Source organism: Cydia pomonella, chromosome 2 (genome assembly GCF_033807575.1).
Source record: "Cydia pomonella isolate Wapato2018A chromosome 2, ilCydPomo1, whole genome shotgun sequence".
NCBI lineage: Eukaryota > Metazoa > Arthropoda > Insecta > Lepidoptera > Tortricidae > Cydia > Cydia pomonella.
This window is the reverse complement of record NC_084704.1, coordinates 4,673,866-4,700,259: the sequence shown is the minus strand read 5'-3', so window position 1 is coordinate 4,700,259 and position 26,394 is coordinate 4,673,866. Positions and strand designations below refer to the sequence as shown.

Genomic DNA, 26,394 nt, shown 5'->3' with positions numbered 1-26,394 from the left:
TTTATTCATGGGAATCGAAAACATTACATGGTGATAAATGCGATGATACGTAAACCAAAACAGTGTATTTGCATAAAAATTTAACATAGTTAATGACCTGTTATTAGTCAAAAGTTAATTGATTCCATTGTGTTACGACAATTACGCCATTTCTATGTTAATTATTTGCATGCGAGCTTGGAGCAACCCCGGGAAGGGAGATCGCATTCATACTATTTCCCCTCTGCCGAAGCATAGGTACAACTGTACCTATGCTTCGGCAGCCTGTCTACAACCTACATTATTTTCCAGGTTCAGCCATCGTGTGCTACCAATGCAACAGCCACAATGACTCCCGCTGCCTCATGGACAAGCTGCCCGACTCTCTTCGCAAGGAGTGCGGCTCCAAGGACACCATGTGCAGGAAGATCTCGCAGACCGTAGAGTTCGAGATGAACGGCATGCCACCGGACAGCAGGGTCATCCGAGGGTGCGGCTGGGACGAGAGCAACTACAAGGTCGGTACAATGTTGTAATTAGTAGACGGTCTATAAAGAAAACAGTGGCCACTGTCCTAGGATGCCATTAAATCTACAGGATATTAGGAGTATTGCTGTCACCTTTGGGCAGGAGCACCTGCATGCCAGCTTAGACCCTTCGACTCAGTCCAAAGGCGCGCTGTACGAATCGTTGACGATCCCAAACTCACAAGCGGTATTGAACCTTTAAGTCTAAGGAGAGACTTTGCCTCCTTGTGTGTGTTCTACAGCTTGTACAATGGGCTGTGCTCTGAGGAATTGTTTGACATGATGCCAACGGCCACTTTCTATCACCGCACCGCTCACCGTCCAAGATTTGTCTTTGACATGTGTCATTTTCTATTTATTTGTGTCGTCATTACAGATTGGATTTTGTATGTAGTGAGTGATAAGTGCGACTGTGTGCACGTTGCCCCCCGCAAAAAAATGGCAGAATGATTTGTTCGGTAAGATATCGCTTAGGCTCCTCCCTTCCGACGTGTCGGAAGCCGGTGTTTCTCGAAGCATGCAAGTGTTTAAGCGTATGCTTAATTAAATAATTAAGTACAATACAATACAATTTACATGGTTAATTTTCGAAATACAAATGAACCAATTTACTTAAGACTAATCACAGCTTCTTAACAACGTTTAATTATGTACAATTTTTTTGCAATTCACCCATAAATTGAAATTCGAGATTCGGTTATATTTTGTTTTGTTTCAGACGACCATAGTTTTAGTATAAGATGTTAAGAAAATTATTCGAAAAAAAACCGAATACAAGTATTACTTCCCTCCTTGACAAAACGCATGAAAACAGTACGTATATAAAATAAACATGTGCGTGAAAATAAATAAGTTACCGAGATGTTGACTTTGCCGAGTGCTAATGCCAACAGAGAAACACAAACACAGAAAAAGCATTCTCTTGTGTGCATAGAGGGACGTGAAAATTGGATGCGAATCAAATATACGATTGTAAACAATAAATATTAGAGTTTTTTTTAATAATATTAGTGGTCCTTTTGATTTAGCATGAATAAATTGTTTTCAAATTATCCAGCAATTTTTACCAGTAAAGTCACTCCTTTATTTAAATCAGGTAGCACATCCGACCCCACTAACTTTAGACCGATATCAGTGTTACCAACATTCAGCAAAATTTTTGAAAAAATAGTTTTGAGTCAGTTATTGAAACATTTTAACATTAATAATCTAATGCACAACAAACAATTTGGTTTTACACGGGGTCGCTCAACAACCGACGCTGGTGTTGAGCTAATTAAACAGATCTTCGATGCCTGGGAGGAGTCACAGGATGCTTTAGGTATCTTCTGTGACTTATCTAAGGCCTTCGATTGCGTCTGTCATGAAACATTGATCAGGAAACTGCACTATTATGGAGTAAGAGGCTCGGCACTGAATTTAATAAAGTCTTACTTACACGGTAGAATACAAAGGGTTGATGTGAGTGGACAGCGATCACCGGGGTCATTGGTCTCTATGGGTGTACCGCAGGGATCAATATTGGGGCCGTTCCTGTTCCTTATCTACATTAATGACCTGCCTTACCTAGTAAAGACCCACCATGACATAGTATTGTTTGCAGACGATACTTCACTTATTTTCAAAGTCAAACGACAGCAACAAGCTTGCAGTGATGTAAACAATGCTATTTCTAAAGTAGTAAATTGGTTTAATGTTAATAATTTATTGTTAAATGAGAAAAAGACTAAGTGCATTAAGTTTGTTACAAGTCACATAAGGAATGAGCAAACAGGTGTCATTGTCAAGGATGAGGAATTGGAACTAGTAGATAGCACAGTTTTTCTTGGTATAACTTTAGATTCTAAACTACAATGGGGTCCCCATATTGCTAATCTCTCGAATAGACTGAGTTCTGCAGCTTTTGCAGTGAGCAAGATCCGTCAGTTAACAGACGTGAAAACAGCTCGATTAGTTTACTTTAGTTACTTTCATAGCATTATGTCATATGGTATTTTACTATGGGGTAGTGCTTCAGAGATAAATACCATTTTTGTTCTGCAGAAGAGGGCTATTCGTGCAATATATAAAATGTACCATAGAGACACACTTAGAGATAAGTTTAAGGACATTAACATAATGACAGTACACTGTCAATATATTTATGAGAATATTCTGTATGTACATAAAAACATTGCCAGTTTTAAGAAAAACTGTGAAATACATAATATTAATACTAGAAATAAGCATAAGCTCGCAGTGCCCTTCACTAGGCTCCATAAAATTAAGAAATCATTCATGGGTAATTGTGTAAGATTTTACAATAAACTTCCTAATATTATAACTGAATTGTCTGTTAGTAAATTTAAAAATTATGTAAAACGTAAGCTTATCTCTAAAGCCTATTATAGCACACAAGACTACATGAATGATGAAACACCGTGGGATTAAGTGTGATTGTAAAGAATGAATTATTTTTTGTTATGTTATTAATGATGAAATTGATAATTCAATGTATATATATACCGTATTTTTTGACATTTAGATTTTATTCTAGAAAGGTTCTAGACTAGTATTTTTATACAATTTTGATGTATGACGATCTTTTTATGAAATTCTTATTATTAAGTTTACCATATCTATAATAGTTCAATGTTTTTTTTAGAACAATAATAACTGCATCAATAAATTGCTCTGATATTTAGATTAAGATGATATTTGTAAAATTTGACGATTTAAAAGTGCTTGTTGCTAGGCCTATTTGAATAAAGAATATTTTGATTGATTGATTGATTGACCATCATCTTTAGCGTTGTGTCGGTATTTATTTAAGTCTAGAAAAATCAAGCATTTAGATCAATACTGTTATTTTATTTTATTTATTAGGAGAACAAACAGAGTAAAATGTACATAAGGTTCTATTAAAACTAACTTACACGTAAAACATGCATTTTCCTCCACGACAGTCCTCACCGAGATACACAGTCCAGTTCAGTTTACTTATTCTAATTATGATATGAATATCTATTTTCTATTGGCACAAAATATTGCATGTTAGTAAACAAAAACAAACATGTTAATACATATTTTATTTTATATTATAAAAACAAACTATTTAAAAACCTACAATAATAAATTTCAATAAGAAAATCACTGGTACGCGGTACGCGCGAAATCATAAACGTTTTTCCTTCTGGGTGAGCAAGCGAATTTCCAATAAAATTTAACTGGCCACTTACAAATTTTAAAATCCGAACATATTCGATACTTGAAAATGGAATGTTCATTTCTAAACACAAGTTTGATGGTATGTTTTGCAAGGTCCTATTTTTATTACGTTTTGTACATGAATTTAAGCTTTATAAGTACCTTAATACGGTTGTTTTTCTAATAACACTGTAGAGAAAGTAACGAGCTGCTGTAGTTTTTCCAGCCGGTCATGTAGCACGATATTTGATTACTATCCTATTAAATCGCAAAGGGCGCTAAACCTTTACGCTTGTACGTTACAAGGGTCCTTTTGGATTTACACGGTTAGTTCAGTCGGCATCAAGTGAGTATTAATTGGTACCAATCATTAACGTTCATTCTCTCATCCCGCATTCCGAAACGAATTCCATGTGGATTTTAGAAATTAAGTACATTCAGTATCAGACCGATTCCGAAGCATATTAATGTTTTCTGTAAAAGCCATATAATTATAATATGATTTTCAAAATTAGTGTATACATTTTCCTTTGATTATGCGCATAGTTCAAATAGTGTAGCATATAATGAGCTAAGTTTCGTTATTCAAAGTTAATAGCAGCGCTTAAAATTACACACATCCAAACCTATTTGTTAGCATAATTTACCTACTGAATAAATACGTATTTTCGTCCTTATCCCAATACTCATACTCATATAATAGGGAAATAATTAAAGCTACTTATACTAATTACACTCTAAATTTAACATCAAAAGCATAATAACAGGTTCTGAAACTATCCTACGCAGAAATAAAACAATAACAGTTTACAAATAGGGGCGTCAGAAACATACTTGTCGCGCGACGGGGCGTTGCCAACCCTACGGAACGGGGGATGTAGGTAATTCCCAATTCGCTCGAATTTTTCGACCGAAATTCATTACGCAGCAAATCAGACTAATTGTCTGCAAGCGAGAGGATGTAATATGGTTGTTCTTTTTAGAAACTGTGTATGGTGAGGAATAATGAGCTAGTTTGACGAGGTAACAAGTCGATTATATGTTATTCTCTATATAAGGTGCTAACAAATTAGCTACCGGTATTTTAAGAGATGGTACTTTACATAAAAAAAAATTATTTAAATAGAAATTAAGAAAACCTTGCATATATATATATTTTTTTAAATAAATTATAATTCTATCTAAAAATAATCATTATGTGCATTTCACTGACAAGATGTTTAACACTTTCTTTCATGTCAACAATTGTTTGTCTTGAATGTCATTAACAACGTGAAGTGGCTAATCAAGTGTTAGGTGAAAGAGGTTCTAGAATCTGTTGAATGGGGTCTCATTTTATGATCTCATTAAGAGGAAAGGGGACGGGCGCTTCTCCACACAAACGCAGTCCCCATTCTCCTCTCTGGATATTTACATTATGTAAATATATTTTACATAATTTGATGTATATAAACAGTAGCTATGCCCCTACGTTTTACTTTTTTCGATTTTTTGAGATCAGTAAAAATTTGACGCGCAAAACAGTTTTCATACAAATTTTTATATGCTCCTAACTCTTATAATAATTAAAAATTTAAAAGAATTCAAACGTAAGGGTGTAGCTGTGGTAAATATACAACAAATTGAGCCAAAATATTTTCAATAATGTTAATATCCAGAGAGGAAAATGAGGACTACGTTTGTATGAAAAGGCGATTTCGCGCGCATCCTCCACTTTCGTCTTAACAGGATGTTTTTACGTAGCAAATTTGTTCTACAAAAATACATCATAAAACAGGCTTTAGTCCGACTAAATTTCCAATAGTCGTTACGGTTTACGGTGTGTTGTGTTAGGCTAGTAATAAACTACTATTAGTCAGTAAGTTTCCGCCACACTATGGATAGCTCGATTCAGGAAGGACCCTTATTTCACTTTCATATCGTCATAGTTGCCAAACACATGTCGCGGGAGCGTGTTCGGAAAAAACAGAAGAACTTAACAAATGAATACACATTTAGCGACACGTGTTCCGTAGTGTGAAATATATCTTTGTGATACGGGAAGTATTATACAGATATATTTTGGGTAGCTTATCCTTTTTATCTCAGTTTAAGGGTTAAATAGAATTTGAACGTGTTTAGGCTTAAGGTAAGCTTTTACTTGTACACCCGATCTATTTATGGCCACTGTGGCATGTCTTACGACTTGGGATATTTACGTACTTATGTACCTACAGACACGGACATTAATTGTTGAGCCATTTAGGCTTTACTTTACATTGGACATTTCATACCGTTAGTAAATGACAACAACATTAGCTTGAACTCTAAATGGCATACATAAAGAGGAAAATGGGGACTAGGTTTTTATGGAAAGGTGTTTCCTTGCGGTCGTCCACTTATGTCTTAAACCATATGAAAATGCTAGGTGTTACATAATAAAATACAGTGCCGCGTGCAAAGCTTGTCATTCTACTTACGCCAGATTTGACAATATATCTCCATTTTCTTACTCATCCAGTTCGATAATTTGACGTCGTAGGTACATACCTGAAACAAAACAAAAAAGGATTAATATTAGTTACTTATTCAATGGTGTTGGCAACTGTCAAAGGTTTGCACAGATGGCGCCAGCATAGGTTTTATCTGTCTCTAGTTTTGTTTTATGAGATTTAGCTTAAAGGCGCGCGCGCGGAGCCGAAACCAACACGTACATGCCCTTTAAACACTTTCATGAAATGTAAAGGAGTGCTGTCCTTGCTCGTGTCATGGGACGCACGCAGAGACAGCTCCCGCCAGGGTGTAAAGGCAATTGGAAGTTGATGGAATCTAAAATGAACTCGGCTATTGAGTGAAAGCGATGGACTAGGTACTGGGCTATGGGATAAATAAAACCTGACGCCTGCCTAACAAAACGGTATGCAATTTTATTTCCGGCAGACGGTGACTTGCCCCCACAAGATGGCCCCGACAAAAAGCGACATCTAGGATGGCTCAAGGGTAATGTCCAGACCATCAAACTAAAAAAAAAAAGAATTAGTTATAATTCTAGGGATTGATTGAAAGGTGCTGGTGCCATCTGTAAAATCCCTCGAACGGCCGGTCGGTCGGTGGAGTCGCCAACTCCGCTGGTTTTAAATGTACCAACCAAGCTAAACGTTATCGGTGTCACGATTTAATATTTAGGTCATATTTTTAAATTTGAATACCCCTTCAGGCAGAATTTTCCCAATTATAACAACACGCCTGAAGCGATGAAGTATAATGAGACTCAACTGTGACGTACATTTCCGTCACTTATTGCTATTAAGTAATTTACTTATAAATCCTCTGTAAATTGGCCTTCACCTAGAATATTCCCAATCATAACGCCTGGAGCGATGAAGTAGGTATAATGAGACTTGACTATGACATGAATTCCCGTCAGTTATTGTTATTAAGTAATTTACTTAGGAATCCTCTGTGACTTGGCTTTGAAAATATAATTATAGTATAACGAGCTCTGACTGTCTCCAGATAAGTCAAGTAGACAATCTTGCGGAAGTTATAAGAAATTGAACAGTTAAGATCGTTCACTATTTGAGCCGACCGACTTTCACATATTAGCAACGATGAACACGGTCATGCTCTTAGAATTTTCCCAATTATAACAAACGCCTCAAGCGACGAAGTATAATGAGACTTGTTTGTGACGTGAATTCCCGTCAGTTATTGCTATTAAGTAATTTACTGAGGAATCCTTTGTGACTTGGCCTTCAAAACGTAATTATAGTATTATGGCTGAATCAGATAAGTAAACTACACAGTAGACAATCTTGTGTAATTAGTCTATATGAAAGTAATTTTCTTTTACACACAAAAGTATTTCTTAGCAATCGTTCAAATAATAATAAAGCCAATATCGATACCTCTCCTAAGACCGTAAGGATTTTTTACAAGCTTCTATTTTTCTTGCAATGTATGTTTGTACGGGTCTAACCTTGTAACTCCCATCTTAAAGGCACTTGCAACCAAAAACTTTGTATACCATATTCTTTCTTAATATTTAACAATACATTAATACAAAATTGTAAAGAATTAAGGATTACTTTCCATAATTAACTATTGTTGAATACATATCTAATACCCAAACTTTAAAGCGTTTCTTCTCAAGCGTACTTAAAACAAAAGTACATAAAGTGTCCAAGGTGAAAATAACTGGCAAAGCATAACGACGCCATTTGTTGCTTTTACGAAAGCATAATTAAAAGAAAAACGTAGCGCGAACGCTTGGCTTTCGAGTCACGGAACCGGAGTATCCAGCCAGAATCATTTACTGCACTATGTTCTAATGTCTATACAAGCCCTCGCCGCACCAGACCAGTATATTCTTCTTGTTGGATCGTGTTAAGCCTGGCCCAGACGGGTGTGACGTGTAATGTTAAATTACGTGTAATATAGCATCAACGTGTGGACGCCTTTGTGTTCGCGCTAAAAACCGTCAGCCAATGGATCCGGCACGAGCGTTACATGCAATGCTGTAGTGCCCTCGACACGCAGCATTCCAGTTACATTAAACTATGGATTACATTACACGTTACACCTATCTGGACCCGGCTTTAGGAAAAATACTGCCTCATGTTTGTGTCCTATGCTACACAATCTCACTTATCACTATGTTCCAAATTTCATTAAAATATAGCTTATAGTTTTCGAGTAGAATGGCTGTGGATCGACATACGCATAGACAGGCGGTCCGACGGACGGACAGATGGACATGACGAAACTACAAGGGTTCTCTCACTATCAGTCATTTCGGCTACGAACCCGAAAAAGGAAAACATAAAATTTTCACTTTACTAACTATGTTAGTATTAAACGCCAATTTATCTCTTTATTATAACGCTTTTCCTAATGAACACTATCTATTTTTGTAACGTAGACCTAGTTTTTTAGACGAACGCTCTCCTTATGGATGAAATCAGAATGCAGGACGTTATGATACCTACCGATCGACGGCAATGTTATATATGTAGCTACTGATACGTACGATGTATGCTTGGAAAAAGGGTGCCTTGAAAAATTTCAAATTGAGTATTTTAGGCGAATATTTAAAATAAACTATTTTTCTTTTTTAGATTACTAAACAAAATGAAATGATGTTCATATACTTAATATGAGATTAAATTATGCTACCGTAGGTCCCTAACTACGGTAGAATATAGGGATATAAAATAATAATATTATTAGAAGAAATTGAAAATAAAACATGATTTCAAAACAACATTCCTTACTAATTGTTTTCAATGTTACTATACGAATGTTACTGTGCAGTTTCTTGCTAAGAAATTACGCAATAAGTAATATCTATTTTTTTTACAGTGGACGTATTTTCAAAGCTAAAACGGCAAAGAAAATAATAGAAGCTGAACTTCAACTAGATATGAACGGACAGTTTGTATAGGTCTAGTCTAGATAAACATTTATCCGCGCGAAATAGATAATGGACAAGAAATCGAAATATTTCCGTCTGTACGTCAGCAGCAGAAGTAGCTAAGCGGGCCGAGTGTTCAAAATGATATGATATCATAATATTATCTACACGTAAAGACAATTGTGTAAATGGGGATATCTTTGAAAAGGGATCTTATTGTCGATGGCGCTTGCGTCACGCAGCATTGTATTTGTATCGGAGCATCGTTGATAATGGCGGAAGCGCCATCGACAATAAGGTCCCTTTTCGAATTGTGAATATTAACTACTTTTTGATGATAATTGTGCACGAGAAAATATTATTTATAATGAAAAAGCATAAATAAGCATAAGGTTGCTTTGGATCTGGATATTTTGAATCCAATGTAACTATGTTATGTACATATTATGCTAAGTTGTCAGGATGACCTGTTTCATTTAAGAGGTATTAGGTATTTCTATAGGCATTGTAAAGATAAGCTTCTAAATATTCGATAAAAAATTTCTTGTTTTCAACCTCATTCATAAAAAAGCTAGATGCGCCTCCTAAATCATAATTGGCCGATCTCCCCCGGGTTTTCATATCAATTTGCGATCCGTGCAATGTATATTCAAGTGGCAGTCTTAGCTCTTTAATGGTCCCATTTATGGCAATGGGGTAAAATACCCACGTAAAGTAAGACGAACGATGAGACTTGCAATGGCGGAGTCGTGAGCCGAATTGATTGGTACATTATGTTTCATGGCTTCCATCAAATTAAACGGTATTTAAATACAGCATTGAATTAAATGTGAATGTTTTTCATTGTTTGCTGGCGTTAAAGGTATTCCGGTATTGTTTTAAAGTTTGAATGTTTGGGATCACTTTTCAAATGGATTTCGCTTCGTGACTCAGATGAATTAATCGACATTCATGCCAATATCATTTCTTCCTATTCGCAATTCTACACAGTCTAAATTCCTCACAGTAAGTATTTAACCACATTCGCTATTGTGCACAGTCATTATTTGTGTACAGTAGCGATTCAGCCTTTTCGCAATTCTGCACAATCTGAATTCTACACAACGGCATTTCACCACAGTCGCTACTGTGCACAGTCATTATTTGTGCACATTAGCGATTCAGCCTTTTCGCAATTCTGCACAATCTGAATTCTACACAACGGCATTTCACCACAGTCGCTACTGTGCACAATCATTATTTGTGCACATTAGCGATTCTCCCTGTTCGCAATCTCGCACAATCTTAATTCTACGCAATATCATTTAATCGCATTAATAGTTTATTTTTTCGTTTTTAGTCGATATATTTAGTCAACTGTAATTTTTTGGGTTTGATGGTACCTCAAAAGTTTAAATATAGTCAAGTACAAGTCAGACTCGTGCATGAAGGGTTCCATACCACTAGAAAGTGGTCAAGAGCATGTCGGGCCATGCTTAGTTGTAGGGTTCCGTGGTTTTCCGACAGTCATAGTAAGTGATTCCGATTTAAAGTGAACTATTTGATATATGCTATTGAGATTACATACTAAAAAAATCCTACGGCGGGCTTATGACGGGTATCATATTACAAATTATTTTCTGACCTAAAAACCTTCCTAATACCTCACACATCAAGGTTTTTATGGAATAAAATACCTCCTGCCCTATAACATATTACCCTAAAAAAATCATTTGCCACTTTTTATTTTACCACTTCCGCACGTTTAATATACAAGGTGTTACAAACTGTCAAAAAGTGATAAAGATAGACAGTCGCGTGCATCCTTAAGTGAAATTAAAATTAATATTAAACTAATTAAGATTGTGCGAGATTGCGAACAGGGAGAATCGCTAATGTGCACAAATAATGACTGTGCACAGTAGCGACTGTGGTGAAATGCAGTTGTGTAGAATTCAGATTGTGCAGAATTGCGAAAAGGCTGAATCGCTAATGTACACAAATAATGACTGTGCACAGTAGCGACTGTGGTGAAATGCCGTTGTGTAGAATTCAGATTGTGCAGAATTGCGAAAAGGCTGAATCGCTACTGTACACAAATAATAACTGTGCACAATAACGAATGTGGTTGAATACTTACTGTGAGGAATTCAGACTGTGTAGAATTGCGAATAGGAAGAAATGATATTGGCATGAATGTCGATTAATTCACTCAGATTCGACTTGAATTGCTGGAGAAATGGCTGGTATTTAGAGCGTTTTCACATTTTCCGATCCGACATTGGATGTAGGATCCTACATAGTCAGGCCGCGGGTCAAGCCGGCTGTAGCGGTCACGCACTCTACAACAAACATTGAGCCTATTATACGCATAACACATAAGCACTCAAACAAAAGTTATCGGTCCGACAGACGGTGGGATCCGACATGGCTGATGAAGTGCCAATCCTATATCGGATGTCGGATGGCCCAATATCAATCAAATATCAAACATTTATTCAGCAAATAGGCCACAGGGGCACTTTTACATGTCCATTTTTACAAACAATAAAAAAAAAAAACAATTACAAATATGGAATCGATGAAATAATAAATACTTTATTAGAGATGTATACTGTCTCTAAATGCCAAATTACACAAAAAAACTATGATAAAAAAAATAAAACCATAAAATACTAAAATTCTTTAGAGATGTATAAGTCTCTAAGTGTCAGAGATAAATTATAAAAAAAGATATTAAATTATCCTTAGAGATGTAGAGGGTCGCCAAGGCTTGAATTTTTATATAAATAATTAAAAGCCCCTTTGAGAAAGACGGCTGTTCGAGTGCCCCGATCGGATTTGTCAATGTGAAAACGCTCTTCGGTATGTGCTAATTTCATACGATAGAAGTACCTTTTAATATAATTTTATCACAACAATTCAGCCTCGGAAGCTATAATTAAAACCAGACATATGTTACAGTTGCATGTCAATAAATATAAGACCAAGGTCTATTGTCATACTCTGATATATTTGAGGACTTTTGTATTTGTGGAAGCTTTTGTCCATCTAGCAAATTGATTATATTCTGATCTGTAAAAAAATATAGGCCAATTCGATCGTGCACTTATATTAAGATGACATCTAACTGAGATGTCATTCAATTATCGTGCATTTCGCTCGTATAGGGTGCCTAGCTAAGGTAACAATCGCTTGCGCTACGATAACGAAACTTGGCGCGGGCAAGACGCACGATTAACTAAATAACATGATTCATATACTATCCCCGACACTGTGGAGTTGCGTAATGCATCGCAAGTCACAACCGTGATTTGTAGTGCTTAGTTTAAAAAGATATTGTTATAAGTATGTTAGTTTTAAGGTAGGTATTTATCTATGGGCCATTAGTTGCCTGAAATAAAGATTTTCATTCATTCATTATCAGTACGTTCAAATTCGCTGTTTGGCAACAGACCCTAAAACCAGCCCTTTAAAAACCTTACAATAAAATCTCCACAATCGATGCAACATTTTCGCTAGCCAGACTGTCAACGTCTGTCAAATCAGAACCGCTTGTCTCTCCAACTGACAAAAACCTATTTTAGGCAAATTCGACATCAGAATTCTTGCCGCGCCGTGATTGGGTATTGTGGTGTCGACAATAAGTGATGATTGGTCTGACGTGATTCATAGTCATCGATTCAGCGATCATTGCTACACACGAACAAAGGACTGGGATGACTAAGGATACTGATTATGGCTGATGACGTATGTTTGTGTAAAATCACAGATCTGTAGCCTCACCATGAGTTTTACGCGGCCTTAAACGTTAGCCACTGTGAGTTACTCGTATTTTACGCGTAGAATATGTCAGTTTCAAACTCGTGGTAAGGATACTAGAATGACGCTTACGCTTAAAAATAGTTGAAGTTTATAAAAGGGAAGCCATTACGTATATGAACATGAGTGCGAAAGAAGAAGACTAACGGCCCGATTCGAGGAATGATTAAGACACGTTTTAGGTCTTGGGAAGATCTTTCAAAGATCGATAACTAAACGACATGTCAAAATCTACGTTTATTTCGATTCCGCTGTGATCCCAATAAGATCTATCGATATTTCTAACGTCAAAGTGACATTGGTTGCCCGAATCAATTGCTTCTGTTAATTATACGACAAACAAACGATATCTAAATGAGAACATATCTAAACCAGAACTTATCGTTATCCTATTTCATTTTTCGAATCGGGCCGTCAAAAAAAAATTTGCACTTCTTAGCTCCATAGCGGCCGCTTGAATGTAGATCTGGGCTATAACCGCAAAAATCGAAGTTCGCAAATAGCGGGCATCTTTCTCTCTCACTCTAATTACGCCTTCATTGGAGTAAAAGAGAAAGATCCCCGCAATTGCGAATTACGGTTTTTGAGGTATGCGCTCTGGGTGTAAAATGTGTAAAGCTAAGTGTAGGCATCATTATGTTTTCATTTTTGTGGTGGTGGTGTAATGTAACAAAGGTTATGTTTAGGTTTTAACCTAAATCATTGTATTCCTGTGGTTTTAACAAAACTTGACTAATCAATTTTATTTGCATAATATTAATTGAATACCTAATAGAATAAAAGTACGTATTTTTGCGGTCATGCTGATTTTTTATTGTTATTGTATCTTGTTAGTTTCCCTATCATAAAACACTATGCCATAACATGATTTTAACATTTTCTTACAAGACCAGTTCTTATTTCTCAGCAATTTCAACATTTTTTGAACGAAGCATCCGAACTAAAAGTAAAATACAACGCGTTTTAAGAAACGACTTATCACTGCACAAACGTCGTACTTTACTGACCGCAAATAGACTCTACTCCATTGTAATAAAGTCGCAAGTGATAATTTAAGTAAGTCGTAGAAAGGAACTTGGGATCTTTCGGGCGAGTGGAACACAATGGAGTTTCGTGTAAGTCGATCGTCATGAAAGCGTTTTCCACTCGACAGTACTGTTCCAAAAGCTTACCGAACGAACGGGTAGCTGTAACCTTGAATGGCGTAATACGAAATAAATAAATATGTATTATAGGGACATTCTTACACAAATTGACTAAATCCCACGGTAAGCCAAGAAGGCTTGTGTGTTCTCAGAAAACGATATATAAGGGCGATGCGACGAGGGAGAGAGGGAGAGATGCGAGTCGGTTCACGCAGTCGCTAGCAAATATGTCAGTGTCAAACTCGTGGTAAGGATAAAGGTTCGAGGAAGTAGACAAGTAAAATAATAACTTGATCTTGAGGACCCGGGTACGTCCTTAAACTACGTCCAAAAGAGAGGTATGGGCATTGTGAATGTCATCTCGCTTTGTGTGGTAGGGCACAGCCAGTGGATGTCATTCCAGATCTAGAGCAGAGCCCAACTGGAGAAGTACCTCCACCGTAGGGTCGGCAACGCGCGTGTATCTCCTCTGGAGTTGCAGACGTCCAAAGGCTACAGAGACTGCTTGCCATCAAGCGGGCCGTATGCTTGTTTGCCACCGACGTAATATAATAAAACCCAAGTGTAATCTTGGTCACCGGTTGACGCCGGATGCTGCTCAGACTCACGCAGTGATCACGTGATACTTTCTAGGACGAATGTTGGGCCTTTTTTTTTTTTTTTTTTTTTTTTGATGACCCAGGGGGAATCCGTTATGGATCCCACTGGCCCGGGAGAAGCCGAGTGGGTATGTCCGACTCCCACGGACTAAACCCCCTGGGGTGTTCTGGCGCTCGCTTTGTTGACGGGGTTTCGGGAACACGGTTGCAGGCCACCGATACCCTGCCGGCGTTGCCCTTGCGGGACCATCTTTTCGGGCTGCTCGAGCAGCCTACTTCACTGAAGGCACCTCGGAACACGCGAGGGCCTTCCAGCTCGGAACCTCTTCAGGCGGGTGATGGAACTCCCGACCCATCACCCGCAGGGTTCCGTTAGGGTGGCAGCATTCGGGCCGCGAAGGCTCTTCGCCGCCTGCCCGGCCTCCTGCGGCGCTGAGGGAGCGAGCTCGCATCATCCTCGCGCATTCGCTCTGCCGCCTCCTTCTGCGTCATGACGGTGACACTGAAGGAGGTCACTGCCGCCCATGCCTCCTCACTGTCCACCATACGGCGGATTAGCGCCGGCAGTGAGAGGTCACCTCCTATAGCCGTGGACAGGACAGCGCGAGGCTCCGCCCACGCAGGGCACTCTTCGCGCGTGTGCTTGGCCGTATCCACGGCTCCTCCTCCACAGTGGTGACACGCCGTTGTCGGCTCTCTTCCCACCCTCTCACACAAGTACCAGCCGAAGCAGCCGTGCCCCGTCAGGAGCTGTGTGAGATGGAAGGAGGGTGCGCCATGTTTGCGTTCGACCCATTCCTTCAGAACGGGCCGAATAGCAGCCACCAGGTCCCGGCTAGCTCCCGGGATCTCTAAACGCTCCGACCACTTTTCGAAGAGCACTTCTCGCGCCTCTTCCCGCCACTGGCGAACTTCTTGAGGGGCGGGCCAGTTTTCCTCCCTCCTAGCAGCCTGCACCCGCCAATAGACAGCGGACTGCACCTTGGCTTCAAGGTCCCATGGCGGGCTTCCAGCCAGCAGGCCGGCTGCCACATGTGAATTGTCACGGTACCCTCGAGCAACCCTGAGGGCTATAGGGCGCTGCGGTCGACGCAATAGGGCCGCACTTTTAGACCTCAGGGTATCCGCCCATATTGGCGCCCCGTAAAGCGCCATTGAGCGCAAGACACTCATATAGAGCCGCCTGCAGGCCCCTCCCGGTCCGCCCAGATTTGGGAGAATCCGTCCAAGCGCTCCGGCTGCAGCCATCAACTTAGGTGCCAGGCGCTTGAAATGCTCTACGAACCTCCATTTGCTATCGAGGACGAGTCCCAGGTACTTCATCGTTGACCCGACAGCGATAGGAGTTCCTCCCACGGTAATTACTGCACCCTCCGGTGGTTTGTTCCGAGGCCCATGAAAAACCAGAACCTCGGATTTGTGCAGTGCCACCTCAAGACCTAGTGCCCGAATCCTGTGCACCACGTATGCAACCCCCGCTGTAGCTACATAGGCGGCCTCCCTGTAGGTCCTGCCACTGGCTGATACGAGGGTGTCATCAGCGTAGCATGTAATACTGAGCCCCCGCAGAGTGGCCCCGCGTAAGACCCAGTCGTACCCGATGTTCCACAGGAGCGGCCCCAAAACCGAGCCCTGCGGAACACCGCACGCCATCACCCGTCTTCCCCAGCCGTCCTTGGTTGGAAATACCACAACGCGCCCTGCAAAATAATCCGCCACAATTTTTTGCAAGTACTCGGGCACGTTGTGGTACTTTAGAGCCACCTTAATTGTTTCCCAGGGCAGGGTGTTGAAGGCGTTAGAGATGTCTAGCGATACAGACATCACAACCCCACCCTGAGAAACCGCTTCTTCCGCGAAGTCCCTTAGTCGGGCTATTGCGTCCAGCGTCGAACGCAGTGGACGAAAACCGTATTGGCACTCGCTCAGGCCTGGCTGCATACTTCTGACGAGACGAGATGCGATGACCCGCTCAAAGAGCTTGCTCGTCTCGTCTAGCAACACTATGGGGCGGTAGGCCGACGGCTGATCAGGTGGGCGCCCGTCTTTCCGGAGGAGCACTAGCTTGCCTGTTTTCCACCTGTCTGGAAACCGCCCCTGATTCAGGCACATGGTGAATAGGTCCCTGACCCGCTCTTCCAATTCGCTGAGGGCGACTACTAAGGCTCGCCCTGGTATACCGTCTGGCCCTGGGGCTGTTTTTTTAGCGCGAAGTTTTATTACAGCCACATTAAACTCCGCTTCTGAAACCGGAGGTATGTCTGTCTCCACATGGCGTGGCCTCGACGTTGGCGCCATAGGTGGCGGCACAAACTCACCCCTTTCGGGGAAAAGAGCGCTTACGACCCGGTTTAGGAGTTCCGGCTGGAGGGTGCTTGTCAATGGGGGTGCCCAAGGACGAAGCTTTTGCCTTACAGCCCGATACGGCCTGCCCCAAGGATCCCTGTTGAGCGTCTCCAGCCACTCCTCCCAAGCTTCCTCCTTGGCTTGTGCGATGGCTTTCTGTAAAGTCGTACGAGCTGTCTTGTAGGTATCGTACAGGGCATCCTCCTCGGCTTGATGACGGACCCGCCTCCTTCTGTATCTGGTGTACTGGCGACGTGCAGCCACGCAAGCGTTCCGCAATTGGCGCAGTTCTGGTCGCCACCAGTACACGCGACGTTTCGACGAGAAAGGCTTAGCCCTCGGCATTGACGCGTCACAGACACGGGTCAGGCTGGCGCTAAGATGCTCGGCCCCACGCTCCACCTGTACTGCCTCTCCTGGCCCATCACTAGCATTCCAGGACTCAACAATGGCCGCCTCCTTTGCGAGTTGCCTGTCTAGCTTTGACACCATCCACCTGGGTCTGTCCCCGACAGCGGGTCGGTTTCCACGTTGAGTGCCAGGAAGGGTTGCGACATCGAACCGAATATACCGGTGGTCCGATAGCGACTCTACCGCAACCTCCACTCTCCAGTTCCGGACATGACGTGCTAAGGCATTAGATGCGAAGGTGAGGTCCACGATGGATTCACCTTGAGGCCTGACGCACGTGCTCTCCGACCCGGTGTTGAGGACAGTCAGCCCCAGGGACACCGCCCACTCTTCCAGTACCTCCCCCTGGACGTCTGTCGCACGAGATCCCCACGCCGTTGACTTTGCATTAAAGTCTCCAGCGACTATCACAGGGGTAGGAGATATTTGCCCTATTAGAGCCCCAACACCTGTGAGCATCTGTTCAAACTCGGCAAGGGGGCGATTGGGTGAGAAGTAAACCCCAATAATACCTATGTTTCCTACGACGGCCAGTGCGAATCCCCGACCCCTCACGGTGTGTTCGATAGCTGGGGATCCAGCCACAGCAGGGGCAATAACGGCCACTGTTTTGTCCAGATCCGCCACCCAGTCGTCCCGGCTTGGGATAAAGTAGGGCTCCGAGACTATAGCTACATTTGTTTCCCACTCGGCCATGGATTGAATTAATAAGTCCTGGGCCGCCACACTGTGGTTTATGTTCGCCTGTAGAAACTTCCAAGCCATTTTATTGGGCGGTGTCCATCATGTGCTCCTCCACAGCGATTGGCTGGGAAGGCGGGGGGGCTACCGGGCCAGCTCCCGTCTTCTTTCCTCCAGACTTGGCAGTACGGGCCTTCCCGCTCTGGCATCCTTGTGCGCCGATACGGTGTCCCGACGGTTTTCCAGCAGCACTGCAAATGACGCAGCTCGGTTCAGCCGTGCAGTCCCGGGCCTTGTGACCGGGTTTACCACAGCGATAGCACAGTTGGCTGCGGTCTACCTCCCTGTCACATTTAGCCCCGACGTGACCCGCCTCTAGGCACCTGTAGCAACGAAGAGGCTTTGCTTCCAGCAGCACCACTCGCGCAGAAATCCAGCCAACTCTTATTCGACCGGCCTCGGTAATTTTCTTGGCGGCAACTACTGGGCAGCTTAGCCAGAGTGACCCAGAACCGCTTGGGGCACGTGAAATTACCCCAGACCTGATAGCTTCTGCTGGACAGCCTCCATCTGCTGCTACAGCAGCCACAACTTCTTCACTGGATACCGAGTCGTCTAACCCCATGATACGAATTTCGGCACATTTCACGGGCCGCTGGACGTGGACTTCGGCACCGAGAACTTCCCGTAGCTTTTCGGCCAGCTTATCTGCCGCTTTCTCCGCATCTTTGGTGTCAGATGGCAGCTGCAGCATTCGGGCACCAGTTGCTGCTATTCGAAAGAGGACACCAGAGATTCCGAGCTCCTCCAGTTTGATGCGTTTTTTTCGCTTCGGCCAGGACAGTTTCGTATTTAACCCCTTTTTCAACTGCCTCCGGCTTCAGCGTCAGCGTGATAGCAGCCGTGCGAGGCGGGTTAAGTTTCCTCTTTCGCTGAACGGTCGTCTTGGGGGCGCTAGTGGCTTTGGACCCGTTTGTTCCACCACTTGCAGTCTTCTTTTTTCCTTTCCTACCCACCGCGGCACTCCAGTTTGGCTTGGCGGGCGTCAGGCTCACTTCTGAGACGGGTGCTAAGGGTGTTTGTCTGGCCTCTGACGCTTCCTGAGCAGCCAGGCTAGCACGTTTGCCCCTCTTAGCTTTTGGCTTCGGTTTTTGTTTCCCACTGACAGACGGCTGTGCGGTGCCAGCAGTAGAGCTCCATGCTGGCTGGGATGGTGTAGGCTGACTAGCCGGACCCACAGCCATAGGCACAGCATGGGCAGACTCCGCGGCTTCCGCTGCTATTCGATCAGATGCCAGCGGGGGCCTAAGCCGTGGTTCTGGCAGAAGCCGCCCCTCAAGGCCCTCAATACGGGCGTTTAGCATATTGCTGAATTGCTCGCGGTTGGAGCGCGACACTTCCTCCATGATCCGACGGATGTCGACTTCAGCCACTGCAGCAGACTGGCTTCGCATCTCGTCCACCTGCTTGCGTAATTCTTCCAACTGCCATGAGAGTTGGGCGTTTGCTGCCTCCAGGCGGGCAACCTCCTCCGTAGCAGTACGGGATCTTACCTCAGCAAAAGCCTCAGCAATAGCCACCACCGAGGTTTTGAGCTTTTGCTGGTGGGTGCCCTTCAAATGGCCCGAGGTATTGTTCACATACAAGATGTCACTAAGGGCAGCTTGTACTTTTTGATTTATTGCCGCCAATGTCTGCTCCCCAAGCTGGCTGCCGGTGGGGAGCTGCTGCCGGCACATTAAGCGCTCGGCTCTTTCCCGAGCCGCTGCTTCCGCCGATGCGTTAGAGGCAGCAAGGTTCATCTCTGCCTGGATTTGCCTCTCGTGAGCTTTTTCTGCGCTAATTGCACTTCGAAACTTTCCAAAGCCGACGCGATGGTCCGATGTGGGCGGCCGGCCTCTGCCACGTTTTGGGGTTTGTTTGGAGAAGTTTCCTCGGTGGTTTGAGATCGCGCTTTCGCTTAGTGCTCCGGTATCACTTTCTGAACTGCATGATGGTTCGATCTCCTCTGCCGTCCTTTTTTCGGGTTTCCTCCAAAATTTGCCTCTAGGGCTTTCCTTCGAAGCCACAGCACGCGCGCTTGACACCGACATCTCGGAATCAGAGAGCCGAGACAACCGCACGACTGGTTGCCAGCTAGCCTCCGCGTGTGTGAGCCTCGAAGTTGAGGCTGCCTCCTCCTGGTTTGCGGAATCCTTGTTAGCAGAATCCGTATCTGCCAAAGGATCCGCTTCTTCTGAGGGTTTCTGTGAGGCCGACTTTTTGACGAATCGACCTTTTGAGTCGCGTTGCGGCGAACCGCCACCCCTCAGTCTTAGCGTGCTCATAGTCGGGCACACTACCGCATCCGAGCCAAGGTCATTGATGTTGGAGTGCAACATCGGGTCGCAGTCCTCCACCTCCAGATCAACTGAGTCCTTCCAAGTTGTTGGGTCAGAGTCCATGTTGGATATGCTGAGGTCGTGTTCACGGAGACCGGCACCCTGCCGGCCTACGAGGCGATTGTTGCCCACCCCTGCATACGGAGGGCAGCCGCCCACCGAAGTGAGCGGGCGGGCTTCCTCCTTTTGGAGACCCGCCAGGGGAATATTTTCACAATCAACCTTCATTATAATACCAATGCTCCACATCGTTGTCTCTTTTTTCAGGGGTGAGCTCCCCCGCACGCTAGGCACTGGACTCCCTCCAGCCATGCATCCCATCGGCACGATCCGCTCACCTTGGGATTGGGGATTTATTATAGTGGTTTTCTCCACGCAGCGCTGCTCTCAATGAGCAGCGCCCCCGGCCCGCTCAGTGCGGGTTACGGGTTGCCCGACGAGAGGCCGAAACCCACCCAGCAGCCACCTGATGGTGACCGCCAGACCCGCCGCGCCGCAGGCCTTGAAGGCCCGCCAACCCACGCCACAAAGCGGCCGCTGGCCCCCTCAACAAACGGTGCATACGCACCACCTCCACCCAATGGTTACTGCTCTCTGACACCTCAGATTAGCTGAGGCAAGACGAGAGCAGCCAACCACAGGAACACCCCTCCCCCCCTGACAGGATATTGGCAGCACCGGTAAACAATAACTTGGAACCCAAGAAATTATTTACCGTTGCCCCCGGGGCACACCGTCCAAGATCCCTTCCCTTACCCCCGGATCACTCGGATCAAGAGGAATGAGAAGGGACTTGGCACACTGGGAGGTTTCCTGTCCGTAGCACCCCACGAATGTTGGGCCTTAGCCCAGATCCGAACCGCTCTAGCGTGGGTAAAGCGTCACGTTATGTATCAGCCGTCTTCCCATGCAACGTATGCAGCATACAGCGTCTACCATAGACCAAGACCTTTTGGTTTTCTGAGACTTCACCTCGCTAGTCCTAGCGTTTAACTCTCCGTTCCGAAATAACACCCGTCCAGATATTAAGGCCGCATTGTAGCGCAAAAGCAATCGGAAGTGATCGGAGTCGGGCCGGAAACTAACACGTCGTCCGGCGAGTTTAGCGCCACCTAGCGGGAGTTTACCATCGTTATATCGATGGCTGAACGCACACTTGAGAGTAATAAAAATGGGAGAAGTAAAAGTAATAAAAGTGTTTTCATTGTTCGGCCAGTACCCCTAGTGTAAATTTATTCGATAGCGAAACGCTATGTACGCGTTTGCGTTAAGTCTCATTTTGTATGGGATTTTGAGTTTCCAAAATGTCCCTCTTGGCGCGCTGTTTCTAAATCCCATACAAAATGAGACTTAACGCAAACGCGTACGTCACGTCACGCTATCGAATAAATTTACACTAGGATTTCTGTTCTCTTTCTTTACTCCCGTAAAAATAAGCGTATCTTCCTCGTTTGTAGTTAAATTAGACTAAAAGCTTGGCAGTAGCGAATATACGCCCGTATATTTTACTAGTGCCCGACCGAAGTTTCGGTATAAAAATCATATGTCGGTCGCAGGTTCGGTTTCGGCCAAAAAAACTGCCGAACCGAAACTGTAATTTTGGTGGTATCTTAAAGTTTTGGTTTCGGATTCGGCAGGTTTTGGTATAAAAATTATGTCAATCGAAACCGATTTTTTCGTAACTATTAAATAATGATGATCATTAATTACTCCATAATAGCACGCTGTAATAATATGGCGGGGCTCTGTGAGCGATCATAGCTTTAAACTGGATAAATGTATTGCTCCACCATTAAAAAAAAGACCAAATCAACAAAAAAACTATATTTAATCATCGAACCTGCTCACAAATTTTCTAGAGAATCGGTTGAGAATCGCGACCTGAAGAGGAGGATATCCGGACATACGAAAGCATTTTTGCCTAAGCTGAAACTGAGACCTTCGCTAACGCTCGATCAAAAATTTATAAATGGAGGTAGGTATCGATAAAAAACATGCATTAACAACCTTTAATCAATAGATCATTAATAACTGGATATCGAAATAAACGAGCGTTAACACTTCGACGAGCTTAGTTCCAAAATCAATTAAAATTTGTCACTGTCCAGAACTGCTGTTTTATTTTTAAACCAACTGCAAAAACTTCAATACATAATATCTCCTTGAATCCTGCTTTTCAAATATAAGCCTTGTTGTTTCGTTATTAAAGTTGGGAATTGGAGGATATGTGAAGTGAGATACGAGTTTGCAAAAGTATCTAGCGGTATCGGTTCGAAATACACAAGGGGCTAGTACGGTAGCTTAATACAGATCTATTGTGCTATCTGCAGCTTAATTAAGAATGCTTGTGGAAAATAGCTTTTGTAATGACTTCTGTTTTTTCCGCTGCGGAAATGGAAATTAAGACTAGGATCGTTACATTTCGTTGTATTTACTTAGACCAGTGGTTCACAAAGTTGACTGGGCTTCGAGCCACCTAACAAAAACTGCCAAATTCGGGACCCACTTCTTCACCGACCTAAAACGGGGGCATAAAATATCGCTCACGCTGAAATTCCATGGTAGTTTCAGGACCAACTAAATATTCACTCACAACCATAGTTTGGAAAACACATAAACACATAAACTACACGTGGCCGCAGCCGGGCCAAAATTACACACTGTGTTAAGGAGTAAAAAGTCAAGCGAAAGAATATTAAATTTATTGAAATGAGTAAAAATAAGTTCCTACGTGTTTAAATTAAGAGAATATTTTCCTCTTTGCACAGCACATTTTCTTTAACGCTGTAATTTTTCCTAAATGTTAAAACCTATATTGTATTGCGCATGATCCTTGAAAGGATTATGTCGTCCCACATAAATGTCAGGTATATTTTTATGATACTTATAATTTATGAAACAGTATTAATATTAGGTTAGAATTTATAATTATGTCACAGTGACTTTATACAATAACAAACACGTAGGATGCAGATGTACCCATATTTAAAATAATAAAGATCGCTTTTTATGGTCACCATTGGGACACAGACACACATGAAAAATTTAAAAATGATGCTGTACAGAAACGTTCGCACTAAAGTATGATTCACACTAGAATGGTCCAGGTCTGGGCCGAGGCGTGCAACACTTCGTTTCCTATAGAGAGCATCACATGATTATCGAGCCTCGGAAGTAGCTTTCTATAAAAAAAAAGGAAGTATCGTACACCTCAGCCCGGACCCGGACCGTTCTGGCGTGAGTAGTCCTTAATGCGGTGGAAGACCATAGCAAGGCTCTGTAAGGCACAACGTCTGCGTTGGGCGGGCCACCTAGAAACCTTAGCAATGGAGACCAAAAGGCAAGCCAAAAAACGGTGCATACACTGCGTGGAAGAGGATCTCCAAAAATGAAGTACAAAAATAGGAAAAGGACCGGAGCAAATGGAAAAGTACCACAGCAAGTAAGATGAAGTACGTACAGAAACGCTTCAAACAAGTTAATGTCAATAGGAGGATCGTGTGAACATGATGAATTAGCAATTCCATCCAAGCCTGTAGTTAAAAGCTGACACATAATGAACTGCCCACACGTGTTAACTAATTCACACCGATCCCAGATCATAGGCAGTTCAATCAAACGGAGGGCTGTAAAGCTGTCCCTTACATTACTTCACGAGATATATTCCAGCAATACTATCGGAAGGGTAGGTCAACTCCGTTTATTACCCCCAGTGGTACCCGCGACCCATATATACTGACAACATCCTATCCTACCCATCGCTTAAACTATATTGAACCTTACAACGACTATATACACCTTACATTTTGAGAGCGTAGTTTTATAGATACGAGGTGTGAATAGTTAGCAGTAGGCTTGTTCCTTAATACAGATCTATTGTATCCGGATTAATTACTATTCCGCCATTATTGTAGATGTCGCAGCGGTATTCCTTGGAACAGGTTAATTGTTGATGTGTACGGATAATTGCTTATTGCGTTAGGTAACATTCTGCCCGAAATAGGTTTAACATTTGAAGTGTTGGAAAGCAGAATGTCGTAACTATTTAACATAATTAAAATCACCAACGATGTAGCTAAGCAGGGTACCCCGTGGACAAAAACACAACAGGTCTTTCTTAACCTTTTTTCGGCAGTGGATGTCAACCAGATAATGAAAACGATGAAAAATCATTATCTCATTTGGAATGAAGCAAATCTATGTTGATATGGTAATAACTTTGCGCCATGCAAACATCACAGCACAATAAAAGTCACAAACGACGTTAACGTTGAAATATAAGTCTAACAAATAGTGTACGTGGGATGCATGCAGCGTTCAGAAATCTTTGCTCCCAACTTTAACAGTTGTGTTCCGCAGAATGCAATAAAACTTACAACCTAAACTAGTAACAAGGATCCCCGAGATGTGACAATATGCTGAACTTTTTCGCAAACTTTTGCCACAATGTATGGAGAATTTTTAAGTTTCAATCTCCTTCAAGTTTGTCCGTGACTTGGTTTAGAGTTGTATAGTGAAGAATAATGATGCTGTTGTCGTAGTTATTTCATTTTAATGGTAGCGTAAAAGAGCCAAAATAGATATATAAAGAAATTGCAAGTTGCGTCAAATACTACTCGTAATTTTGTGCAAATCAGTGGTGAATAACTGAGTCAAATAATATCAAAAACTTTCGGGGACATCGGCGTATTTTCTTGAACATTACAAAAGTCTTTTTTACAACTTGTTAGAAGTAGAAGGTTTAACATGCCTGTAAGGATAAAGTAAGAAAATTAGGCTTTAAAGTCCATCTATTTTATGATGTCCACAGAAAATACGTGTAACCTTAACTCATACTCAAAAAGTTTTTGACTCAGCTGGCATTGAATAAGTTTTTTTTTAGAAATACTCAAACTTCATTTTAATTCAACAAAATTTGTCCAAGTTTTAGTAAAAGCACTTTTTCGCTTATAAAAGCATCATTTGAGCCAGTAGCACCGGAAGTTCCGCCTTCTAAAACAACACCGTCCCAAGCTTTTAAATTAAGCAATAGAGGTAAACTCTTCAGGTAGTTTACTTTATCGAATTGGATATAATATCCTTGTTTCCCCTCTAGACTTTTTCTCTTAACGATCCCAAGGCAGTAAAATGGAATAGCCTTTTCAGAGAATGGGAAAACATTACAATTTGAAACGATTTTTATACACGATTACAATCTTTGCAGAAGCAGTACTAGAAATAATGAGCTTAGATGCTCGTTATTGTTAGGAAGCTTAGTTCTAATATGCTGAGTGCCTGTATTGGGTACTAAGACAATATAAAGCGTTTAAAAGAACACGGTAACTGCTTTTTCGAAAGCAAAGTTTCATTATTGGGGCGGCTTGCATGGAAATTGCTGCGATCTGAATATTTTCTACCAGGTGACCACTTAAATGGTATGTTCACCAATGCACTTTTATGTTTGATTTTACGTCGTCAATACGAGAACCCCTAGCTAGACGTAAGACGAATTGAAGACGCAAACATGAAAGGGCATTGAAGTGAACATAAGCAGTTCCAACAAACGATTTTGTGCACACTTTAGATACAGGATTTGAAGAAAACACCGTAATTTTTTGAAAACACGGGGTTAAAACACGCGCGTCGAATAATTCAATTCTCACATTGAAAGGTACGGTACGTACCGATAAATCACCCACGAAGTAAACTCATAAAAACGTTACTCGTTTAGCGTTATAAGCGACGTATACTTCCAGCAGTACATAGCATTTCCATTAGGTGCCTACTTAACTTGACAGAGGCTGCTAAGATATAGGCGTGATCGAATTACGTCGATGCTTTACCTTGGAGGAACATTTTGCGCTGTTCATGTTAGAAAAAAATGTAGAAAATAGATTCTACTACAAAAAGTCCTATTTTGTACATTACCTTTTTAGTAAAAGCGTACATTTGATATAAAAATGTATT

The 26,394-nt window shown here is 42.3% G+C and overlaps 2 protein-coding genes across 2 annotated transcripts in view; one reads left to right on the top strand and one right to left on the bottom strand.

The window, feature by feature from the left end:
• LOC133531939 (DE-cadherin) overlaps positions 1-26,394 on the bottom strand; it is a 384,560-nt gene that overhangs the window by 338,562 nt on the left and 19,604 nt on the right. The gene's annotated exons all lie outside the window — the stretch shown is intronic.
• LOC133531930 (uncharacterized) lies at positions 237-532 on the top strand. The gene has a single exon (XM_061870367.1). The coding sequence runs from the start codon at positions 252-254 to the stop codon at positions 513-515; it is 264 nt and encodes an 87-aa protein (XP_061726351.1). The 5' UTR covers positions 237-251; the 3' UTR covers positions 516-532.

Bases quoted from the DNA above. Each gene is read 5' to 3' on its own strand.
- LOC133531930 (XM_061870367.1), top strand. From the start codon at position 252: ATGCTTCGGCAGCCTGTCTACAACCTACATTATTTTCCAGGTTCAGCC.